The sequence below is a fragment of the Pseudophryne corroboree genome, chromosome 3 (genome assembly GCF_028390025.1).
Source record: "Pseudophryne corroboree isolate aPseCor3 chromosome 3, aPseCor3.hap2, whole genome shotgun sequence".
Lineage (NCBI taxonomy): Eukaryota > Metazoa > Chordata > Amphibia > Anura > Myobatrachidae > Pseudophryne > Pseudophryne corroboree.
This window is the reverse complement of record NC_086446.1, coordinates 412788926-412810207: the sequence shown is the minus strand read 5'-3', so window position 1 is coordinate 412810207 and position 21282 is coordinate 412788926. Positions and strand designations below refer to the sequence as shown.

The window sequence follows — 21282 nt, the reverse complement described above, 5'->3', positions numbered from 1 at the left end:
ATCTGCTCTGCCATCACATAAGTCTCCTCATCAAACGTGTCGACACAGCTGTACCGACACACCGCACACACACAGGGAATGCTCTGACTGAGGACAGGACCCCACACAGCCCTTTGGGGAGACAGAGAGAGAGTATGCCAGCACACACCAGAGCGCTATATAATTTAGGGATTAACACTATATTGAGTGAATTTTTCCCAATAGCTGCTTGTATATACAATATTGCGCCTAAATTTAGTGCCCCCCCCTCTCTTTTTAACCCTTTGAGCCTGAAAACTACAGGGGAGAGCCTGGGGAGCTGTCTTCCAGTTGCACTGTGAAGAGAAAATGGCGCCAGTATGCTGAGAGAGATAGCTCCGCCCCTTTTTCGTGGACTTTTCTCCAGCATTTTTATGGATTCTGGCAGGGGTATTTATCACATATATAGCCTCTGGGGCTATATATTGTGATATATATGCCAGCCAAGGAGTTTTTATTGCTGCTCAGGGCGCCCCCCCCCCCCAGCGCCCTGCACCCTCAGTGACCGGAGTGTGAAGTGTGCATGAGGAGCAATGGCGCACAGCTGCAGTGCTGTGCGCTACCTTGGTGAAGACTGATGTCTTCTGCCGCCGATTTTCCGGACCTCTTCTTGCTTCTGGCTCTGTAAGGGGGACGGCGGCGCGGCTCCGGGACCGAACACCAAGGCCAGTTCCATGCGGTCGATCCCTCTGGAGCTAATGGTGTCCAGTAGCCTAAGAAGCCCAAGCTAGCTGCAAGCAGGTAGGTTCGCTTCTTCACCCCTTAGTCCCTCGCTGCAGTGAGCCTGTTGCCAGCAGGTCTCACTGTAAAATAAAAAACCTAATTATATACTTTCTTTCTAGAAGCTCAGGAGAGCCCCTAGTGTGCATCCAACCTCGGCCGGGCACAAAATCTAACAGAGGCTTGGAGGAGGGTCATAGTGGGAAGAGCCAGTGCACACCAGGTGACCTAAAAGCTATCTTTAGTTGTGCCCAGTCTCCTGCGGAGCCGCTATTCCCCATGGTCCTTTCGGAGTTCCCAGCATCCACTAGGACGTCAGAGAAATAAACTATATTTACAGAACTGCGTTATTTGCGAATGTAAAAATTAGGTATCCGTACTCTGGGTCGACAGTGTCTAGGTCGACACACAATAGGTCGACAGTGTGTAGGTAGACACAAGAAATAAGTCTAAATGGAAAAAGGTCGACATGAGTTTTTCACATTTATTTTATTTTTTTACTTTTTCATACTTTATGATCCACGTGGACTACAATTGGGAACGGTAACCTGTGCCGAGAGCAGCAGTAGCGGAGCGAAGCACCTTGCCTGAAGCATAGCAAGAGAAGCGAGCCATGTGAGGGGACACGGTGCACTAATTGGGGTTCTCGGTCACTTTACGAAGAAAACGACACCCAAAAAAAATTAAAAACTCATGTTGACCTTTTTCCATGTCGACCTTGTCCATGTCGACCTATTTCCTGTGTCAACCTACTCACTGTCGACCAATAGGTGTCGACCCTGATTCCCAGATCCTAAAAATTAAGGGCCTAATTCAGACCTGATTGCAACAGCAAACTTTTTCTCTAATGGGCAAAACCATGTGCACTGCAGGGGGGGGCAGATATAACATATGCAGGGAGCGTTGGATTTGGGTGGGGTGTGTTGAGACTAAAATACAAATTTCAGTGTAAAAATAAAGCAGCCAATATTTACTCTGCACAGAAACAATAATAAGATTTTACTCACCGGTAAATCTATTTCTCGTAGTCCGTAGTGGATGCTGGGAACTCCGTAAGGACCATGGGGAATAGCGGCTCCGCAGGAGACTGGGCACAACTAAAGAAAGCTTTAGGTCACCTGGTGTGCACTGGCTCCTCCCACTATGACCCTCCTCCAAGCCTCAGTTAGGACACTGTGCCCGGACGAGCTGACATAATAAGGAAGGATTTTGAATCCCGGGTAAGACTCATACCAGCCACACCAATCACACCGTATAACTCGTGATACTATACCCAGTTAACAGTATGAATATAACTGAGCCTCTCAACAGATGGCTCAACAATAACCCTTTAGTTAGGCAATAACTATATACAAGTATTGCAGACAATCCGCACTTGGGATGGGCGCCCAGCATCCACTACGGACTACGAGAAATAGATTTACCGGTGAGTAAAATCTTATTTTCTCTGACGTCCTAGTGGATGCTGGGAACTCCGTAAGGACCATGGGGATTATACCAAAGCTCCCAAACGGGCGGGAGAGTGCGGATGACTCTGCAGCACCGGATGAGAGAACTCCAGGTCCTCCTCAGCCAGGGTATCAATTTTGTAGAATTTAGCAAACGTGTTTGCCCCTGACCAAGTTGCAGCTCGGCAAAGTTGGAAAGCCGAGACCCCTCGGGCAGCTGCCCAAGATGAGCCCACCTTCCTTGTGGAATGGGCTTTTACAGATTTTGGCTGCGGTAGTCCAGCCGCAGAATGCGCCAGCTGAATTGTGCTACAACTCCAGCGAGCAATAGTCTGCTTAGAAGCAGGAGCACCCAGTTTGCTGGGTGCATACAGGATAAACAGCGAGTCAGTTCTCCTGACTCTAGCCGTCCTGGAAACATAATTTTTCAAGGCCCTGACTACGTCCAGTAACTTGGAATCCTCCAAGTCCCTAGTAGCCGCAGGCACTACAATAGTTGGTTCAAGTGAAAAGCTGATATCACCTTAGGGAGAAACTGGGGACGAGTCCTCAATTCTGCCCTATCCATATGGAAAATCAGATAAGGACTTTTATATGACAAAGCCGCCAATTCTGATACACGCCTGGCCGAAGCCAAGGCCAATAACATGACCACTTTCCGCGTGAGATATTTTAGATCCACGGTTTTTAGTGGCTCACACCAATGTGATTTTAAGAAACTCAACACCACGTTGAGAACCAAAGGTGCCACTGGAGGCACAACCGGGGGCTGAATATGCAGCACTCCTTTTACAATGTCTGAACTTCAGGTACTGAAGCTAGTTCTTTTTGGAAGAAAATCGACAGAGCCGAGATCTGTACCTTAATGGAGCCTAATTTTAGGCCCATAGACACTCCTGCTTGTAGGAAATGCAGAAATCGACCTAGTTGAAATTCCTCTGTTGGGGCCTTTTTGGCCTCACACCAAGCAACATCTTTTCGCCATATGCGGTGATAATGTTTTGCAGTTACATCTTTCCTGGCTTGAATCAGCGTAGGAATGACTTCCTCCGGAATGCCCTTTTCCTTTAGGATCCGGCGTTCAACCGCCATGCCGTCAAAACGTAGCCGCGGTAAGTCTTGGAACAGACAGGGCCCCTGCTGCCGCAGGTCCTGTCTGAGCGGCAGAGGCCATGGGTCCTCTGATATAATTTCTTGAAGTTCTGGGTACCAAGCTCTTCTTGGCCAATCCGGAACCACGAGTATCGTTCTTACTCCTCGCCTTCCTATTATTCTCAGTACCTTTTGTATGAGAGGCAGAGGGAGGAACACATAAACCGACTGGTACACCCACGGTGTTACCAGAGCGTCCACAGCTATTGCCTGAGGGTCCTTTGACCTGGCGCAATATCTTTTATAGCTTTTTGTTGAGGCGGGACGCCATCATGTCCACCTGTGGCTTTTCCCAATGGTGTACAATCCTTTGGAAGACTTCTGGATGAAATCCCCACTCTCCCGGGTGGAGGTCGTGTCCGCTGAGAAGATCTGCTTCCCAGTCGTCCACTCCGGGAATGAACACTGCTGACAGTGTTAACACATGATTTTCCGCCCATCGGAGAATCCTTGTGGCTTCTGCCATCGCCATCCTGCTTCTTGTGCCGCCCCGTTGGTTTACATGGGCGACTGCCGTGATGTTGTTTGATTGGATCAGTACCGGCTGGTTTTGAAGCAGAGGCCTTGCCTGACTCAGGGCATTGTAAATGGCCCTCAGTTCCAGAATATTTATGTGTAGGGAAGTCACTTGACTTGACCAAAGTCCCTGGAAGTTTTTTCCCTGTGTGACTGCCCCCCAGCCTCAAAGGCTGGCATCCATGGTCACTAGGACCTAGTCCTGTATGCCGAACCTGCGGCCCTCTTGCATGGAACCTGCCGAATGGGATTGCTTCGTAGGAAGCTACCATTTTTTCCCAGGACTCGCGTGCAATGATGCACCGATACCTGTTTTTGCTTCAGGAGGTCTCTGACTAGAGATGACAGTTCCTTGGCTTTCTCCTCCGGGAGAAACACTTATTTCTGTTCTGTGTCCAGAACCATCCCCAGGAACAGTAGACGTGTGGTAGGAACCAGCTGTGACTTTGGACTGTTTAGAATCCAACCGTGCTGTTGTAGCACTTTCCAAAATAGTGCTACCCCGACTAGCAACTGCTCCTTGGACCTTGCCCTTATAAGGATATTGTCCAAGTACGGGATAATTAAAACTCCCTTTTTTCGAAGGAGTATCATCATTTTGGCCATTACCTTGGTAAACACCCTCGGTGCCATGTACAGTCCAAACGGCAGTGTCTGGACTTGGTAATGGTAATCCTGTACCACAAATCTGAGGTACTCCTGGCGAGGATGGTAAATGGGGACATGCAGGTAAGCATCCTTGATGTCCCGGGATCCCATGTAATCCCCCTCGTCCAGGCTTGCAATAACCGCCCTGAGCGATTCCATCTTGAACTTGAATTTTTTTATGTATGTGTTCAAGGATTTTAAATATAAAATGGGTCACACCGAACCATGCGGTTTCGGTACCCCAAACCGTGTGGAATAGTAACCCCGTCCTTGTTGAAGTAGGGGCACCTTGAGTATTACCTGCTGGGAATACAGCTTATTAATTGCCTCTAGCGCAGCCTCCCTGCCTGAGGGAGTTGTCGGCAAGGCATATTTGAGGAAACGGCGGGGGGGAGACATCTCGAATTCCAGCTTGTACCCCTGAAATACTACTTGAATGAAACAGGGATCCACCTGTGAGCGAGCCCACTGATCGCTGAAATTTTTGAGACGGCCCCCCACCGTACCTGGCTACACCTGTGGAGCCCCCGCGTCATGCTGTGGACTCAGAGGAAGCGAGAGAAGAATTTTGATTCTGGGAACAGGCTGACTGGTGCAGCTTTTTCCCTCTCCCCATGTCTCTGTACAGAAAGGAAGCGCCTTTGACCCGCTTGCTTTTCTGAAGCCGAAAGGACTGTACCTGATAATACAGTGCTTTCTTAGTCTGTGAGGAAACCTGAGGTAATGAATACGAGGTCCCAGAGACCATCCCCAAATAATTCCTCACCCTTATAAGGCAGAGTCTCTATGCGCCTTTTAAAGTCAGCATCACCTGTCCAGTGACAGGTCTCTAATACCCTCCAGACAGAATGGTCATTACATTCATTTTGGATGCCAGCCGCAAAATATCCCTCTGTGCATCCCTCATATATAAGACGACGTCTTTAATATGTTCTCATGTGTGACAGGGTCACCGACCACGCTGCAGCAGCACGGTCTGCAGGTCTCAGTCTAGTACCTGAGTGTGTAAATACAGACTTCAGGATAGCCTCCTGCTTTTTATCAACAGGTACCTTCAAAGTGGCCGTTCCTAAAACGGCAGTGCCACCTTTTTTGACAACCGTGTGAGCGCCTTATCCACCCTAGGGGATATCTCCCAGCGTAACTTATCCTCTGGCGGGAAAGGGTACGCCATCAGTAACTTTTTAGAAATTACCAGTTTCTTATCGGGGGGAACCCACGCTTTTCACACACTTCATTCATTCATCTGATGGGGGAACAAAACACTGCCTGCTTTTTCTCCCCAAACATAAAACCCTTTTTTTTAGTGGTACTTGGGTTAATGTCAGAAATGTGTAACACATTTTTTATTGCCGGGATTAAGTCACGGATGTTCCTAGTGGATTGTGTATATGTCTCAACCTTGTCGACACTGGAGTCAGACTCCGTGTCGACATCTGTGTCTGCCATCTGAGTGAGCGGGCGTTTTTTGAGCCCCTGATGGCCTTTGAGACGTCTGGGCAGGCGCGGACTGAGAAGCCGGCTGTCCCACAGCTGTTACGTCATCCACCCTTTTATGTAAGGAGTTGACACTGTCGGTTAATACCTTTCACCTAACCATCCACTCTGGTGTCGGCCCCACAGGGGGCGACATCACATTTATCGGCATCTGCTCCGTCACCATATAAGCCTCCTCATTAAACATGTCGACACAGCTGTACCGACACACCGCACACACACAGGGAATGCTCTGACAGAGGACAGGACCCCACAAAGCCCTTTGGGGAGACAGAGAGAGAGTATGCCAGCACACACCAGAGCGCTATATAATGTGGGGATTAACACTATAACTGAGTGAAATTTCCCCAATAGCTGCTTGTATATATAATATTGCGCCTAAATTTAGTGCCCCCCCTCTCTTTTTAACCCTTTGAGCCTGAAAACTACAGGGGAGAGCCTGGGGAGCTTTCTTCCAGTTGCACTGTGAAGAGAAAATGGCGCCAGTGTGTCTGAGGGAGATAGCTCCGCCCCTTTTTCGCGGACTTTTCTCCCGCTTTTTTCTGGATTCTGGCAGGGGTATTTACCACATATATAGCCTCTGGGGCTATATATTGTGGTATTTTTGCCAGTCAAGGTGTTAATATTGCTGCTCAGGGCGCCCCCCCCCCCAGCGCCCTGCACCCTCAGTGACCGGAGTGTGAGGTGTACATGAGGAGCAATGGCGCACAGCTGCAGTGCTGTGCGCTACCTTGGTGAAGACTGATGTCTTCTGCCGCCGATTTTCCGGACCTCTTCTTGCTTCTGGCTCTGTAAGGGGGACGGCGGCGCGGCTCCGGGACCGAACACCAAGGACTGGGCCTGCGGTCGATCCCTCTGGAGCTAATGGTGTCCAGTAGCCTAAGAAGCCCAATCCGGCTGCAAGCAGGTAGGTTCGCTTCTTCACCCCTTAGTCCCTCGCTGCAGTGAGCCTGTTGCCAGCAGGTCTCACTGAAAATAAAAAACCTAATTATATACTTTCTTTCTAAGGGCTCAGGAGAGCCCCTAGTGTGCATCCAACCTCGGCCGGGCACAAAATCTAACTGAGGCTTGGAGGAGGGTCATAGTGGGAGGAGCCAGTGCACACCAGGTGACCTAAAGCTTTCTTTAGTTGTGCCCAGTCTCCTGCGGAGCCGCTATTCCCCATGGTCCTTACGGAGTTCCCAGCATCCACTAGGACGTCAGAGAAATAACACATCCAAATCTAACTCTCTCTGCACATGTTATATCTGCCCCACCTGCAGTGCACAGGGGGGGTGATTCAGACCTGATTGCTGGGCTGCTAATTTTGCTGTCCTGCGTTCAGATAGGGGGCGTGTACCTTCGCCATGCAAGTGTGCGATCGCATGTGTACTCCGAGCTGCAAAAATCCAGTGTGTGCAGTCTCTGCGCAGCCCAGGACTTACTCCTACAATACGATGAGAACAGGCTGATCGGGGCTGGAGCTGTCGTCAGACACCCTCCCTGAAAACGCTTGGGAATGCCTGTGTTTTTCCAGACACTCCCAGTAAACGGTCAGTTACCACCCACTAACGGCCTCTTCCTGTCAATCACCTTGCGAGCGCCCGTGCAAATTAAATTTTCACACCATCCTGTCGCTGACCGTGATGCCGTTGTTGGCCAACGCGCATGCGCATTGCGGTTCATACTTATGCGCAGTCTATTGCTGATCGCCCGCTGTGCGAAAACGCACAGCAGCGATCAGGTCTGAATCTCCCCCGTGGTTTTGCCCATTAAAGAAAGCTTTTGCTATCAGGTCTGAATTAGGCCCTAATTAAGGTTTTAAATTCTCCCCTGTAATGAAATGGTTTTAAATCAATGTTTCAGCACAAGCAACTCATTCAAACCCCATGACATATTTACCTATCCTGCGTCTAGGAAGGAGTATAATGTGTGCCCTGAGCTGGTCTGCCTGACCTATACCTTTCTACCAGCAATACTAAACCCTGCCAGTATAGTGCACTCAGTACACTCACCATTCTGCCCACTGTCAGTCTTTGGGCGTCGCGTCTTGTTGGGGATGGTGTGTTCCAGCTCCCCCATACTGCTCCCATTTACATTTGCACAGGGTGAACAGCTATTTGTAGTTTTTGATTTAAGCCCCTGTTTCCCAGGGCTGTATATAGGGGGAGTGTTATATACTGTACTTTCAACACACTGGCTCGGAACCTGGAGATAAAAGTAGTCATAAAAATAATTATATCTAGTATTAAACTGCTAGTCCTTTCCTAGAAACTCAAGCAATGACATAACTGCCACATGCGGCAGACCTAATACAGAGCTTGTTAAAGGTACCTGGAGCAAACACTACTGGGGCAGATGTATTAACCTGGAGAAGGCATAAGGAAGTGATAAACCAGTGATATGTGCAAGGTGATAAAGACGCCAGCCAATCAGCTCCAATATGTAAATTAACAGGTAGGATCTGATTGGCTATTGCCTTTATCACCTTGCACATATCACTGGTTTATCACTTCCTTATGCCTTCTCCAGGTTAATACATCTGCCCCAGTGTGCTGTTATGTCTTCTTTATAAAGAGTGAGTCAGCTTCACCTACTGCGCAATGGGTAACTGGTCACCGTATAAGTGGTCAAATACTGACCTCCAGACCAGAGAAATGTTGTCTCTGGAGGCCCTATTCCTAATAATTCTAATGCTGATAGGGCACTGTAGAAAATGTCTATTTAGCAGGTTGGTACACGGGCGGGATGTAATGAAGTCCGAGTTCGGCGACCGTGCAGGATGCCAACCCAAATCGGACGTTTTTTTTTTAAAAAGGGCAATCATGTACAAAGCATGGTCTATCCTTGTACATGATTGCCCCTTTGCAAAAACGTCCGCGTTCAGCTGGCATCCCACACGGCCGCCGAACTTGGACTTCATTACATCCCGGCCATGACTGGATAGGGATATCTTCTCACCAACATGACCAGTTAAACATACAGTAGGTTAAAATTGGACTGTCTGACCATTTAATACAAGTGCAATGTGTGCTGACTGCAAAGGTAATGTATTGGCCCTTGTGTGAAAAAGGACCCTCAGGAAGCATCAGGAAAATAAAGCGCTGCCAGTCATCAGCCTGACAAACTACAACTACTGTATAAAGCAGCAGACTCCTGGCATTTACAAAGATGTTGGTTTGCTACACAAGGTCATTAAATATATAATTAGTATGTTAAAACAAATGTAAATGTATTTTCTGCTAAATAAACTGCCAAATTCACATATATACTGTACATTTAGGGAACACATCCCAAATTACTTTTTACTCTAGTACAAAAGTCAAATCACAAAATGACATGAATTTGGGACAATAATATCCTGCTGCTGGTGTTTACCTCTATCTGGGTGTAGGGTGCCATGCCCAGACCATGAATCTCCATGCCTGTGTTACCTGGCATACTGATGGGTGAGCTGTAGACTTGCACTACAGTACTGCAGCTACTACTGTTTGCTTGGACAGGAATCCCCATGAGGCTCTGTCCTGGAGCACAAACTGCAGGCAGAGACAGTGCATGGGGAGGTCTGTGTGGCAATGAAGGTGCTTGGAGATAGGTGCCACCACTGTGCATGCTCAGGTTACTCTGAAACAATAAGAATTGAAAATTAGAAGCATTTACCTGTTTTGTACAAAGAGGAAAATAAAAAACGGGTAAAAGCTTTGGCTCAAAATAAGCTCTGCAGCTAAAATACAAATACTGAAGGACAGATATGGAAAACTGACAAAAGGAGGAAAAGATAAAGATATGTACAAATAACATATTTAGTAACATACTGTGAAAAGTAACAATTAGCTATAATACAATTGTGCTATTTTACAACTACTAGAGTACCTATGTGAGTTGCAGTATGTGTATCATGAAAGACTGATAACTAACTGACTGACTGACTGACTGAATAAACAAATATATGAAAGAAGAGCAGGGTAAAGCCTGTATTTCACAAGAATATAAAATGCTCTAAATTACTTAGCTGGATAATAATGTGTAACAACAAAAAGGTATAGCGCTAAATGAGCGCACCCTCTTTCACTCCTCCACAGCAGGCTGCCATGTTAAGAAGAAGGTGCCCCCCTACCGAGTGGTCTTCGCTTTGCCGGCAGTTGGGCTCCCGGTGACCAGCATACCGGCGCCGGAATCCCGACCGCCGGCATACCGACAGTTCTCCTCCCTCTTGGGGGTCCACGACACCCCTGGAGGGAGAATAGATAGTTTGGCGAGCGCAGCGAGCCCGCAAGGGGCTCATTTGAGCTCGCCCAGCTGTCTGTATGCCGGCGGTCGGGATTCCGGCGCCGGTATGCTGGTCGCCGGGAGCCCGACTCCCGGCAACACATACTACACCCCCTCTACCTAAGCAAGCAGACAGTGACTGATAGTTTGGAAGACTTTCGTACTCTGTCATACATAGGGTAGGTGATGTAAGAGTAACTCAGATGAATGTAGTCCCAATTTTTTTAAATCATTTATTCAGAGCAATAACATGGTACAAAACAAACTATATCAGAAGTCAAAAAGTAGTGATAATTAAATGGAAAGTCTTTAATACCCCTTTCAGACAGAAAATTAAATAGCCAGGTGAAGCAGTGCCACCCAGTAATTTCATGAAACACACAGGTCCATTTTCTGTGTGAAAGGGTCAGCCCGTGTTGTAATTGCCGGGACTTCGACCCTGGAATTTACCATGGGAATTATGACACGGGTTGACCCTTTCACACAGACGAAATACCCGTGCTGATCTGCAAATTACTGGGTCGAAATTCTCGACCCGGTAATTTGCATGTCTATGTGAAAGGGTATCCGTTCACATGGTCGACAGTCATTAGGTCGACCACTATTGGTCGACATTGACATGGTCGACATGGACACATGGTCGACACATGAAATTTGTCGACATGGACAAAGGTCGACACGTGAAAATGTCGACATGAGTTTTTGAACTTTTTTTTTTCTTTTGGGGAACTTTTTCATACTTTACGATCCACGTGGACTACGATTGGAACGGTAATCTGTGCCGAGCGAAGCGAGCCATGCGAGGGGACGCGGTGCACTAATTGGGGTTCCCAGTCACCTTACGCAAAAAACAACACCAAAAAAAGTTAAAAAACTCATGTCGACCTTTTCATGTGTCGACCTTTCATGTGTCGACTATGTGTCCATGTCGACCATGTCAATGTCGACCAATAGTGGTCGACCTAATGACTGTCGACCATAACATGGTCGACCATTCATACCGGAACAGTGTGAAAGGGGGGGTCAGGCAGGTCCCGGCAAAACTACCCGGCACTGAAATGCCGGGTAATTGCCGGGACTTTCAAACATTTCTGTCTGAAAGGGGTATAATAGGCATCTTCACATAAGTAATACAACATCGTTATCTAGCCCCAACTTTGTGACCTGTATTAGTATTAGGACACTGTACTAAAGATGGGTAACAGCTTCTTCTGTCTGTGATGATGTATGGGGCAATACTTTACATTTAGCATAGCTGTAGTGAAAAGTCAGGTAAACACTGAGCAATGTATATTACTATCATAGGTTATCACGGAAAATGTCGGGTTTGGGGTTTAGTGGTCCTTTAAGCAAGCTAAAAGAAACTTGGAGTCTAATTCAGAGATGTTTGCAAACCCAATGGTTTGTGTACATCTCCAATGGTGTGATATCTGTGAATATACAGAAGCCGCAGAGGTGCTATACTGCCCTGAACACAAACAGAACATGCTACAGAACTGTTACATTGTATTGAATAGTATCAAGAGCAACAGTCAAATGGGAACATTGTATTACCTGCAGTGTGCATGAAAATATCTCAATAACATACATACTGTATAGGGGGAATTTAATAGCCGGCAGATCCCTTCTTAGATATTTGTTCTTACGGTAGAATGGGAAGTGAAAGTGTAATAAACTGGAAGCCACATTTAGCAAGTGACACGCTCTAAATAAAACAAGTCTTTGAGAAACTGTGTTGCCTTGAACTGACACTTGCAGTAGTCTTATGCTACATATTTGTGCATTGCTTTTTCATACTACATTATATTTTTCTCTGTAGACTAATTTGTGCATTCTACATGTCATACACGCATAGCAGAAAGCAGGCATGTCACTAGGCACATTGATCTGTCTCACCTGCACAGGGGCTGGTGCTGGTGGCATGGACTGGTCCAATGAGGTAAGGGCAGACATTGCAGAAAGTAGGACCTCATCATTCACCAAAACATTGCCTTGCACCAGGGTCTGGATCAGCGGTGAGGGTGGAACCGCAATATAAGTAGAGATCTGGTTGGTGGTTAAGAAAGCACAAAGTTCGATCTATTAGAAATTTTGTATACAGATTTTTATTATAATCAAAACACAATTCTGTGAGCAGCACTAAATAATTATACAGGTAAGTTACTAGAAACGTTCTTGAATGATTTTAAATGACATTTAATGTTAAATGCGAAAAAGCTGCCACAGTGAGCAGCAAAACGCGTTGGTTATCCACCCTACTCACCTATAGGAATACCAAATCGCTATCAAATAGCCTGAAATAGCTCCGGGATAACCCAAAAGACCCACTAAACACGGACAGCACCAGCACCGCAGCCATAGAAAAGAACGGTGTTGAGGAGAGAGATCACACCATACTGAGGACTCCAACATCTGCATTGCCATTGGCTAAGGAGTACCTTCCTCAATCGCTGAGCATAAAGGCTATACCGTGGAAAATTCAGGTCTAGCAATGCTAACTATCACCTTCTAGGTGGAATACTAAAGTACTGTGCTTGGAGAAACCAGGATTAAATTCCCCATCAAACTGGAAGCAATTTTGGAACAGGCCTATATGTGATGGACTAACAGTATACGAAAATTCAAAGGGTGAGAACTTTGTTTTTTAGAATGCTGAGATATGCCAGTTTTTTATGACTAGTCTATTTGTTGTGTGATATTTTATTGCCATTTTTTTGACATTAAATGTAATTTAAAATTATTCAAGAACGTTTCCTGCAATTTACCTGTATAATTATTTAGCGCTGCTCAAAGTATTGTGTTTTGTTTGTATGTATGCAGATTGACTAACTCCATTAAGCAGTTGCTTGGTAGAAGCAACTCCTATCAGCGCCTGTTATTACCCCTCTTGGAGATTTTTATTATAATTTCTATAAACAAAACAGGTCATCATATGATATATTTAGAGACATAACTTCTCAGACACTACAACTACTTCTGTTCTGATATTTCCTCTAAGATTCCCACTAGTTTGCAGCAAAATATGAATCTCTATCCTTGGATTATAAATGCGATCTAAGCGGCCTCTGGTGTCTGACCTGCCAATGCCCCATATTTCCACTCCTCACATTCTCTCTCTCTCTCTCTCTCTCTCTCTTCTCTTCCAGCACCGCTACTTATTTTTACTACTCCAGCCCAACCCAACTTCTTTGCCCTTTTTACTACCCACCTGCCTGTTAACTTGTGGTTGTTGCACGGAACTGACCGGAGGGGTATATACACTGTGACTGCCCAGGGAGACAGATGCCAGAGATGGTGCGTTGCCATGACACTGCTCTCGCTTGTGAATCATGAAAGCTGGCAGAGAGTTGAACTGCTTTTTGCACTTCCCGCACAGAAAGACATCTTCCTCATCTGTAAGAGAAGTAGCAATATAAAATAGTTAATGATATATCAAGGTAATTATGTAATAGGTTTTCGATAATACAGAGCTGGAGAGATTTCAGCAAGTTGGATGCTAAATTTAACGCGTCAACCGGTTATAAGGCAAAACTAGCATATAACTGATTGCAACTTTAAATTTAGAGTCCAACTCACTGAAATATCGCTGGAACCTATTACATAAAATGTTGATATACACAGAGTAACTTACATGAATAAAAAGCATTTCAAGAAAATGTCTCTATTAGACATGAGCGGGATGCAATGGCGTCCGAGATCGACGGAGCTGCGGGATGCCAGACAACCTTGGATATTTTTTTTAAAGGGACAATCACTTACAAGACATGGTTTTGCATTGGAAGTGCTTGCCCCTTTAAAAAAACGTCCAAGATCGGCCAGCATCCCGCACCTCTGGCGATCCTGGACGCCATTAAATTCCACCAAATATGTTTAATAAGTCCATATATAATGTGCAAAAGAGAAATATACCCGCATATTATAGAAAATAAGAATTTACTTACCGATAATTCTATTTCTCGTAGTCCGTAGTGGATGCTGGGACTCCGTCAGGACCATGGGGAATAGCGGCTCCGCAGGAGACAGGGCACAAAAGTAAAAGCTTTAGGATCAGGTGGTGTGCACTGGCTCCTCCCCCTATGACCCTCCTCCAAGCCTCAGTTAGGATACTGTGCCCGGACGAGCGTACACAATAAGGAAGGATTTTGAATCCCGGGTAAGACTCATACCAGCTACACCAATCACACTGTACAACCTGTGATCTGAACCCAGTTAACAGCATGATAACAGCGGAGCCTCTGAAAAGATGGCTCACAACAATAATAACCCGATTTTTGTAACAATAACTATGTACAAGTATTGCAGACAATCCGCACTTGGGATGGGCGCCCAGCATCCACTACGGACTACGAGAAATAGAATTATCGGTAAGTAAATTCTTATTTTCTCTGACGTCCTAGTGGATCCTGGGACTCCGTCAGGACCATGGGGATTATACCAAAGCTCCCAAACGGGCGGGAGAGTGCGGATGACTCTGCAGCACCGAATGAGAGAACTCCAGGTCCTCCTCAGCCAGGGTATCAAATTTGTAGAATTTTGCAAACGTGTTTGCTCCTGACCAAGTAGCAGCTCGGCAAAGTTGTAAAGCCGAGACCCCTCGGGCAGCCGCCCAAGATGAGCCCACCTTCCTTGTGAAAAGGGCATTTACATATTTTGGCTGTGGCAGGCCTGCCACAGAATGTGCAAGCTGAATTGTACTACACATCCAACTAGCAATCGTCTGCTTAGAACAGGCCTGGCCAACCTGTGGCTCTCCAGCTGTTGTAAAACTACAAGTCCCATCATGCTTTGCTACAGTTTTGCTATTAGGGAAGGCTAAAACTGTGGCAGGGCATGCTGGGATGTGTAGTTTTACAACATCTGGAGAGCCACAGGTTGGCCAGGCCTGGCTTAGAAGCAAGAGCACCCAGTTTGTTGGGTGCATACAGGATAACAGCAAGTCAGTTTTCCTGACTCCAGCCGTCCTGGAAACCTATATTTTCAGGGCCCTGACAACATCTAGCAACTTGGAGTCCTCCAAGTCCCAAATAGCCGCAGGTACCACAATAAACTGGTTCAGGTGAAACGCTGACACCACCTTAGGGAGAAACTGGGGACGAGTCCGCAGCTCTGCCCTGTCCGAATGGACAATCAGATATGGGCTTTTGTGAGACAGAGCCACCAATTCTGACACTCGCCTGGCCGAGGCCAGGGCCAACCGCATGGTCACTTTTCATGTGAGATATTTCAAATCCACAGATTTGAGCGGTTTAAAATGTGATTTGAGGAATCCCAGAACTACGTTGAGATCCCACAGTGCCACTGGAGGCACAAAAGGGGGTTGTATATGCAGTACTCCCTTGACAAACTTCTGGACTTCAGGAAGTGAAGCCAATTCTTTTTGGAAGAAAATTGACAGGGCTGAAATTTGAACCTTAATGGACCCCAATTTGAGGCCCATAGACACTCCTGTTTGCAGGAAATGCAGGAATCGACCGAGTTGAAATTTCTTCGTGGGGCCTTCCTGGCCTCACACCACGCAACATATTTTCGCCACATGTGGTGATAATGTTGTGCGGTCACCTCCTTCCTGGCTTTGACCAGGGTAGGAATGACCTCTTCCGGAATGCCTTTTTCCCTTAGGATCCGGCGTTCCACCGCCATGCCGTCAAACGCAGCCGCGGTAAGTCTTGGAACAGACATGGTACTTGCTGAAGCAAGTCCCTTCTTAGCGGCAGAGGCCATGAGTCCTCTGTGAGCATTTCTTGAAGTTCAGGGTACCAAGTCCTTCTTGGCCAATCCGGAGCCACGAGTATAGTTCTTACTCCTCTACGTCTTATAATTCTCAGTACCTTGGGTATGATAAGCAGAGGAGGGAACACATACACCGACTGGTACACCCACTGTGTTACCAGAACGTCCACAGCTATTGCCTGAGGGTCTCTTGTGTTCAGGCGGGACGCCATCATGTCCACCTTTGGTCTTTCCCAACAATCATGTGGAAGACTTCCCGATGAAGTCCCCACTCTCCCGGGTGGAGGTCGTGCCTGCTGAGGAAATCTGCTTCCCAGTTTTCCACTCCCGGAATGAACACTGCTGACAGTGCTATCCCATGATTTTCCGCCCAGCGAAGAATCTTTGCAGTTTCTGCCATTTCCCTCTTGCTTCTTGTGCCGCCCTGTCTGTTTACGTGGGCGACAGCCGTGGTGTTGTCCCACTGGATCAATACCGGCTGACCTTGAAGCAGAGGTCTTGCTAAGCTTAGAGCATTGTTTTATGTGGAGAGAAGTCTCCAGACTTGATCACACTCCCTGGAAATTTTTTCCCTGTGTGACTGCTCCCCAGCCTCTCTGGCTGGCATCCGTGGTCACCAGGACCCAGTCCTGAATGCCGAATCTGCGGCCCTTTAGTAGATGAGCACTCTGCAGCCACCGCAGAAGAAACACCCTTGTCCTTGGAGACAGGGTTATCCGCTGATGCATCTGAAGATGCGATCCGGACCATTTTTCCAGCAGATCCCACTGAAAAGTCTTGCGTGAAATCTGCCGAATGGAATCGCTTCGTAAGAAGCCACCATTTTTCCCAGGACCCTTGTGCAATGATGCACTGACACTGTTCCTGGTTTTAGGAGGTTCCTGACTAGCTCGGATAACTCCCTTGCTTTCTTCTCCGGGAGTAACACCCTTTTCTGGACTGTGTCCAGAATCATCCCTAGGAACAGCAAATTGTCGTCGGAAACAGCTGCGGTTTTGGAATATTTAGAATCCACCCATGCTGTCGTAGAACTACTTGAGATAGTGCTACTCCGACCTCCAACTGTTCTCTGGACCTTGCCCTTATCAGGATATCGTCCATTTTCTTTGAAGAAGAATCATCATTTCGGCCATTACCTTGGTAAAGACCCGGGGTGCCGTGGACAATCCAACCGGCATCGTCTGAAACTGATAGTGACAGTTCTGTACTACGAACCTGAGGTACCCTTAGTGAGAAGGGCAAATTGGGACATGGAGGAAGCATCCCTGATGTCCCGGGACACCATAAAGTCCCCTTCTTCCTGGTTCGCTATCACTGCTCTGAGTGACTCCATTTGAACCTTTGTATGTAAGTGTTCAAATATTTCAGATTTAGAATAGGTCTCACCGAGCCGTCTGGCTTCAGTACCACAATATAGTGTGGAATAATACCCCTTTCCTTGTTGTAGGAGGAGTACTTTGATTATCACCTGCTGGGAATACAGCTTGGGAATTGTTTCCAATAATGCCTCCCTGTCGGAGGGAGACGTTGGTAAAGCAGACTTCAGGAACCTGCGAGGGGGAGACGTCTCGAATTTCCAATCTTTACCCCTGGGATACTACTTGTAGGATCCAGGGGTCCTGTACGGCCCCAGCGTCATGCTGAGGACTTGGCAGAAGCGGTGGAAGGCTTCTGTTCCTGGGAATGGGCTGCCTGCTGCAGTCTTCTTTCCTTTCCTCTATCCCTGGGCAGATATGACTGGCCTTTTGCCCGCTTGCCCTTATGGGGACGAAAGGACTGAGGCTGAAAAGACGGTGTCTTTTTCTGCTGAGATGTGACTTAGGGTAAAAAAGGTGGATTTTCCAGCTGTTGCCGTGGCCACCAGGTCCGATGGACCGACCCCAAATAACTCCTCCCCTTTATACGGCAATACTTCCATGTGCCGTTTGGAATATGCATCACCTGACCACTGTCGTGTCCATAAACATCTTCTGGCAGATATGGACATCGCACTTACTCTTGATGCCAGAGTGCAAATATCTCTCTGTGCTCTATAGTCAATAAAATACTGTCCCTGTCAAGGGTATCAATATTTTCAGTCAGGGAATCCGACCAAGCCACCCCAGCGCTGCACATCCAGGCTGAGGCGATAGCTGGTCGCAGTATAACACCAGTATGTGTGTATATACTTTTTAGGATATTTTCCAGCCTCCTATCAGCTGGCTCCTTGAGGGCGGCCGTATCTGGAGACGGTAACGCCACTTGTTTTGATAAGCGTGTGAGCGCCTTATCCACCCTAAGGGGTGTTTCCCAACGCGCCCTAACTTCTGGCGGGAAAGGGTATACCGCCAATAATTTTCTATCGGGGGAAACCCACGCATCATCACACACTTCATTTAATTTATCTGATTCAGGAAAACTACATGTAGTTTTTTCACACCCACATAATACCCTTTTTTGTGGTACTTGTAGTATCAGAAATATGTAACACCTCCTTCATTGCCCTTAACATGTAACGTGTGGCCCTAAAGGAAAATACGTTTGTTTCTTCACCGTCGACACTGGAGTCAGTGTCCGTGTCTGTGTCTATGTCGACCGACTGAGGTAAATGGGCGTTTTAAAGCCCCTGACGGTGTTTGAGACGCCTGGACAGGTACTAATTTGTTTGCCGGCCGTCTCATGTCGTCAACCGACCTTGAAGCGTGTTGACATTATCACGTAATTCCTTAAATAAGCCATCCATTCCGGTGTCGACTCCCTAGAGAGTGACATCACCATTACAGGCAATTGCTCCGCCTCCTCACCAACATCGTCCTCATACATGTCGACACACACGTACCGACACACAGCACACACACAGGGAATGCTCTGATAGAGGACAGGACCCCACTTAGCCCTTTGGGGAGACAGAGGGAGAGTTTGCCAGCACACACCAAAACGCTATAATTATACAGGGACAACCTTTATATAAGTGTTTTCCCTTATAGCATCTTAATATATAATCATATCGCCAATAAGTGCCCCCCCCTCTCTGTTTTAACCCTGTTTCTGTAGTGCAGTGCAGGGGAGAGCCTGGGAGCCTTCCCACCAGCAGTTCTGTGAGGGAAAATGGCGCTGTGTGCTGAGGAGATAGGCCCCGCCCCCTATTCCGGCGGGCTCTTCTCCCGGTTTTTCTGAGACCTGGCAGGGGTGAAATACATCCATATAGCCTCAGGGACTATATGTGATGTATTCTTTTTAGCCAGAAAAGGTATTAACATTGCTGCCCAGGGCGCCCCCCCCAGCGCCCTGCACCCTCAGTGACCGTTGGTGTGAAGTGTGTGAGAGCAATGGCGCACAGCTGCAGTGCTGTGCGCTACCTCATGAAGACTGAAAAGCCTTCAGCCGCCGGTTTCTGGACCTCTTCTTACTTCGGCATCTGCAAGGGGGTCGGCGGCGCGGCTCCGGTGACCCATCCAGGCTGTACCTGTGATCGTCCCTCTGGAGCTAGTGTCCAGTAGCCTAAGAAGCAAATCCATCCTGCACGCAGGTGAGTTCACTTCTTCTCCCCTAGGTCCCTCGTTGCAGTGAGCCTGTTGCCAGCAGGACTCACTGAAAATAAGAAACCTATCAAAACTTTTACTCTAAGCAGCTCTTTATGAGAGCCACCTAGATTGCACCCTGCTCGGACGGGCACAAAAACCTAACTGGGGCTTGGAGGAGGGTCATAGGGGGAGGAGCCAGTGCACACCACCTGATCCTAAAGCTTTTACTTTTGTGCCCTGTCTCCTGCGGAGCCGCTATTCCCCATGGTCCTGACGGAGTCCCAGCATCCACTAGGACGTCAGAGAAATGAATATAGAAAACAAACCAATACCATTGAATAAGATAGCCTTCATATTTGTATTTTGGTGGATACAATTTATCTTCAGAATGTAAGATAATACACGTGTTAAAAAGGCAATGACACTGTAACCCCTGGTATAATAACCTTAAGAACAAGCTAAGGCCTCCGTACAATAGAGACACATCCTCAGCTGATTAAACATTCAGTCCTGCCCTCAACTTGGAGGAGCTAATGAAAGGTACAATATTTTATTGTGCCTATTCTGATAACTGGAGACCACAGGTAAAATAAATAAATTATCCATACCAAGTCCATGAATGGATCCAGAACTGTTAACATTTTGGCCTGTGTGGTCCGATACACCACCCTGACCATCCAGCAAGGACTGAACTGCTAGGACTGTCTGGTTGTCCATCCCTAGGAAAAAAGAAACAGGGTTTTCACATAGTTTCCAGCACTGGCCTGTGGGAGTGGCAATGTTATATATGAGATACATGTCACTGGTAGAGTAATAAAAAACCATAGAGCTAACAAGTGCCAATGCACAATTACATACGACAGAGGTTCCCAAACGCAGTCGCCAAAGGCACCCTAATGGTTCAGGTATTAAGGATAACCAAGATTGGGTAAAGGTGACTTAATTAGTACCTCAATCAATTTGATTTAACCATCGGTGCTCAGCCATGGCTATCCTTAAAACCTGGACTGTTATGGTGGCTTCAGGACTTTGTTTGGGAAGCTCTGACATAAGAGATATATGGGGGAAAAACAATGTTAATAAATAAATAATACTGTAGAGAAAATATCTGAATGGTGGAGATCAGGGACCACCACTCTCTAACCCCCTTTGAAGAGACTGCACTGGTCATTGGGCCTAATTCAGATCTGATCATAGATGTGCTAAATTTAGCACATCTACAATCAGTTTCACAGACATGCGGGGGGACGCCCAGCACAGGGCTAGTCCGCCCCGCATGTCAGGCCTGACCCCCCCCCCCCCCCCCCACACACACACACACACACACACACACACACACACAGGTACAAAAGCATCATGCGGCGGCGTTGCTTTTGTACCTGATGAGTAGCTCCCTGCCAGCGCGCTGATAGCTTTTTAGCAGAATCTGCAATCCAACCTGAATAACCCCCATCATTTATTATTCTTTTACAAAAACAATAAACTGGAAAACTGCTGTTTCCATAAGTATTCAACTCTTGTACAGTGGAAGCTCCAAGTTTACACAGATCAAAGCTATTGCCCTAACAAATGTCTTTCAATTAGCCTCTGCATGTGATGCATTAAAAAGATCAGCTTTTTAAGATAGAAGACACCCTAATTCGAATAACTTTGGTTATACTGTGAATCTAATGGAAAGCTGTGACAATGAAGACCAAAGAGCATGCTAAGAAAATGAAAGATAACGTTATAGACATGCACTAGATAGAAAAGAGCTACAAAATAATATCCAAGTGTTATGCTATCCCAGTAAGCACTGTTGG

The 21282-nt window shown here is 46.9% G+C and overlaps 1 protein-coding gene across 2 annotated transcripts in view; it reads right to left on the bottom strand.

The window, feature by feature from the left end:
• The window catches only part of ZNF341 (zinc finger protein 341), a 156039-nt gene that overhangs the window by 113317 nt on the left and 21440 nt on the right, over nt 1-21282 (bottom strand). Inside the window, exons 2-6 of one of the 2 annotated variants that reach the window (XM_063960219.1) lie at nt 20089-20199; nt 13456-13640; nt 12144-12293; nt 9357-9602; nt 7994-8186 (exon numbers count right to left, since the gene is read on the bottom strand). In XM_063960219.1, the coding sequence (XP_063816289.1) occupies nt 7994-8186; nt 9357-9602; nt 12144-12293; nt 13456-13640; nt 20089-20199 (885 nt within the window). The remainder of the gene's footprint in view (nt 1-7993; nt 8187-9356; nt 9603-12143; nt 12294-13455; nt 13641-20088; nt 20200-21282) is intronic. The other variant, XM_063960220.1, reaches the window with a different exon arrangement.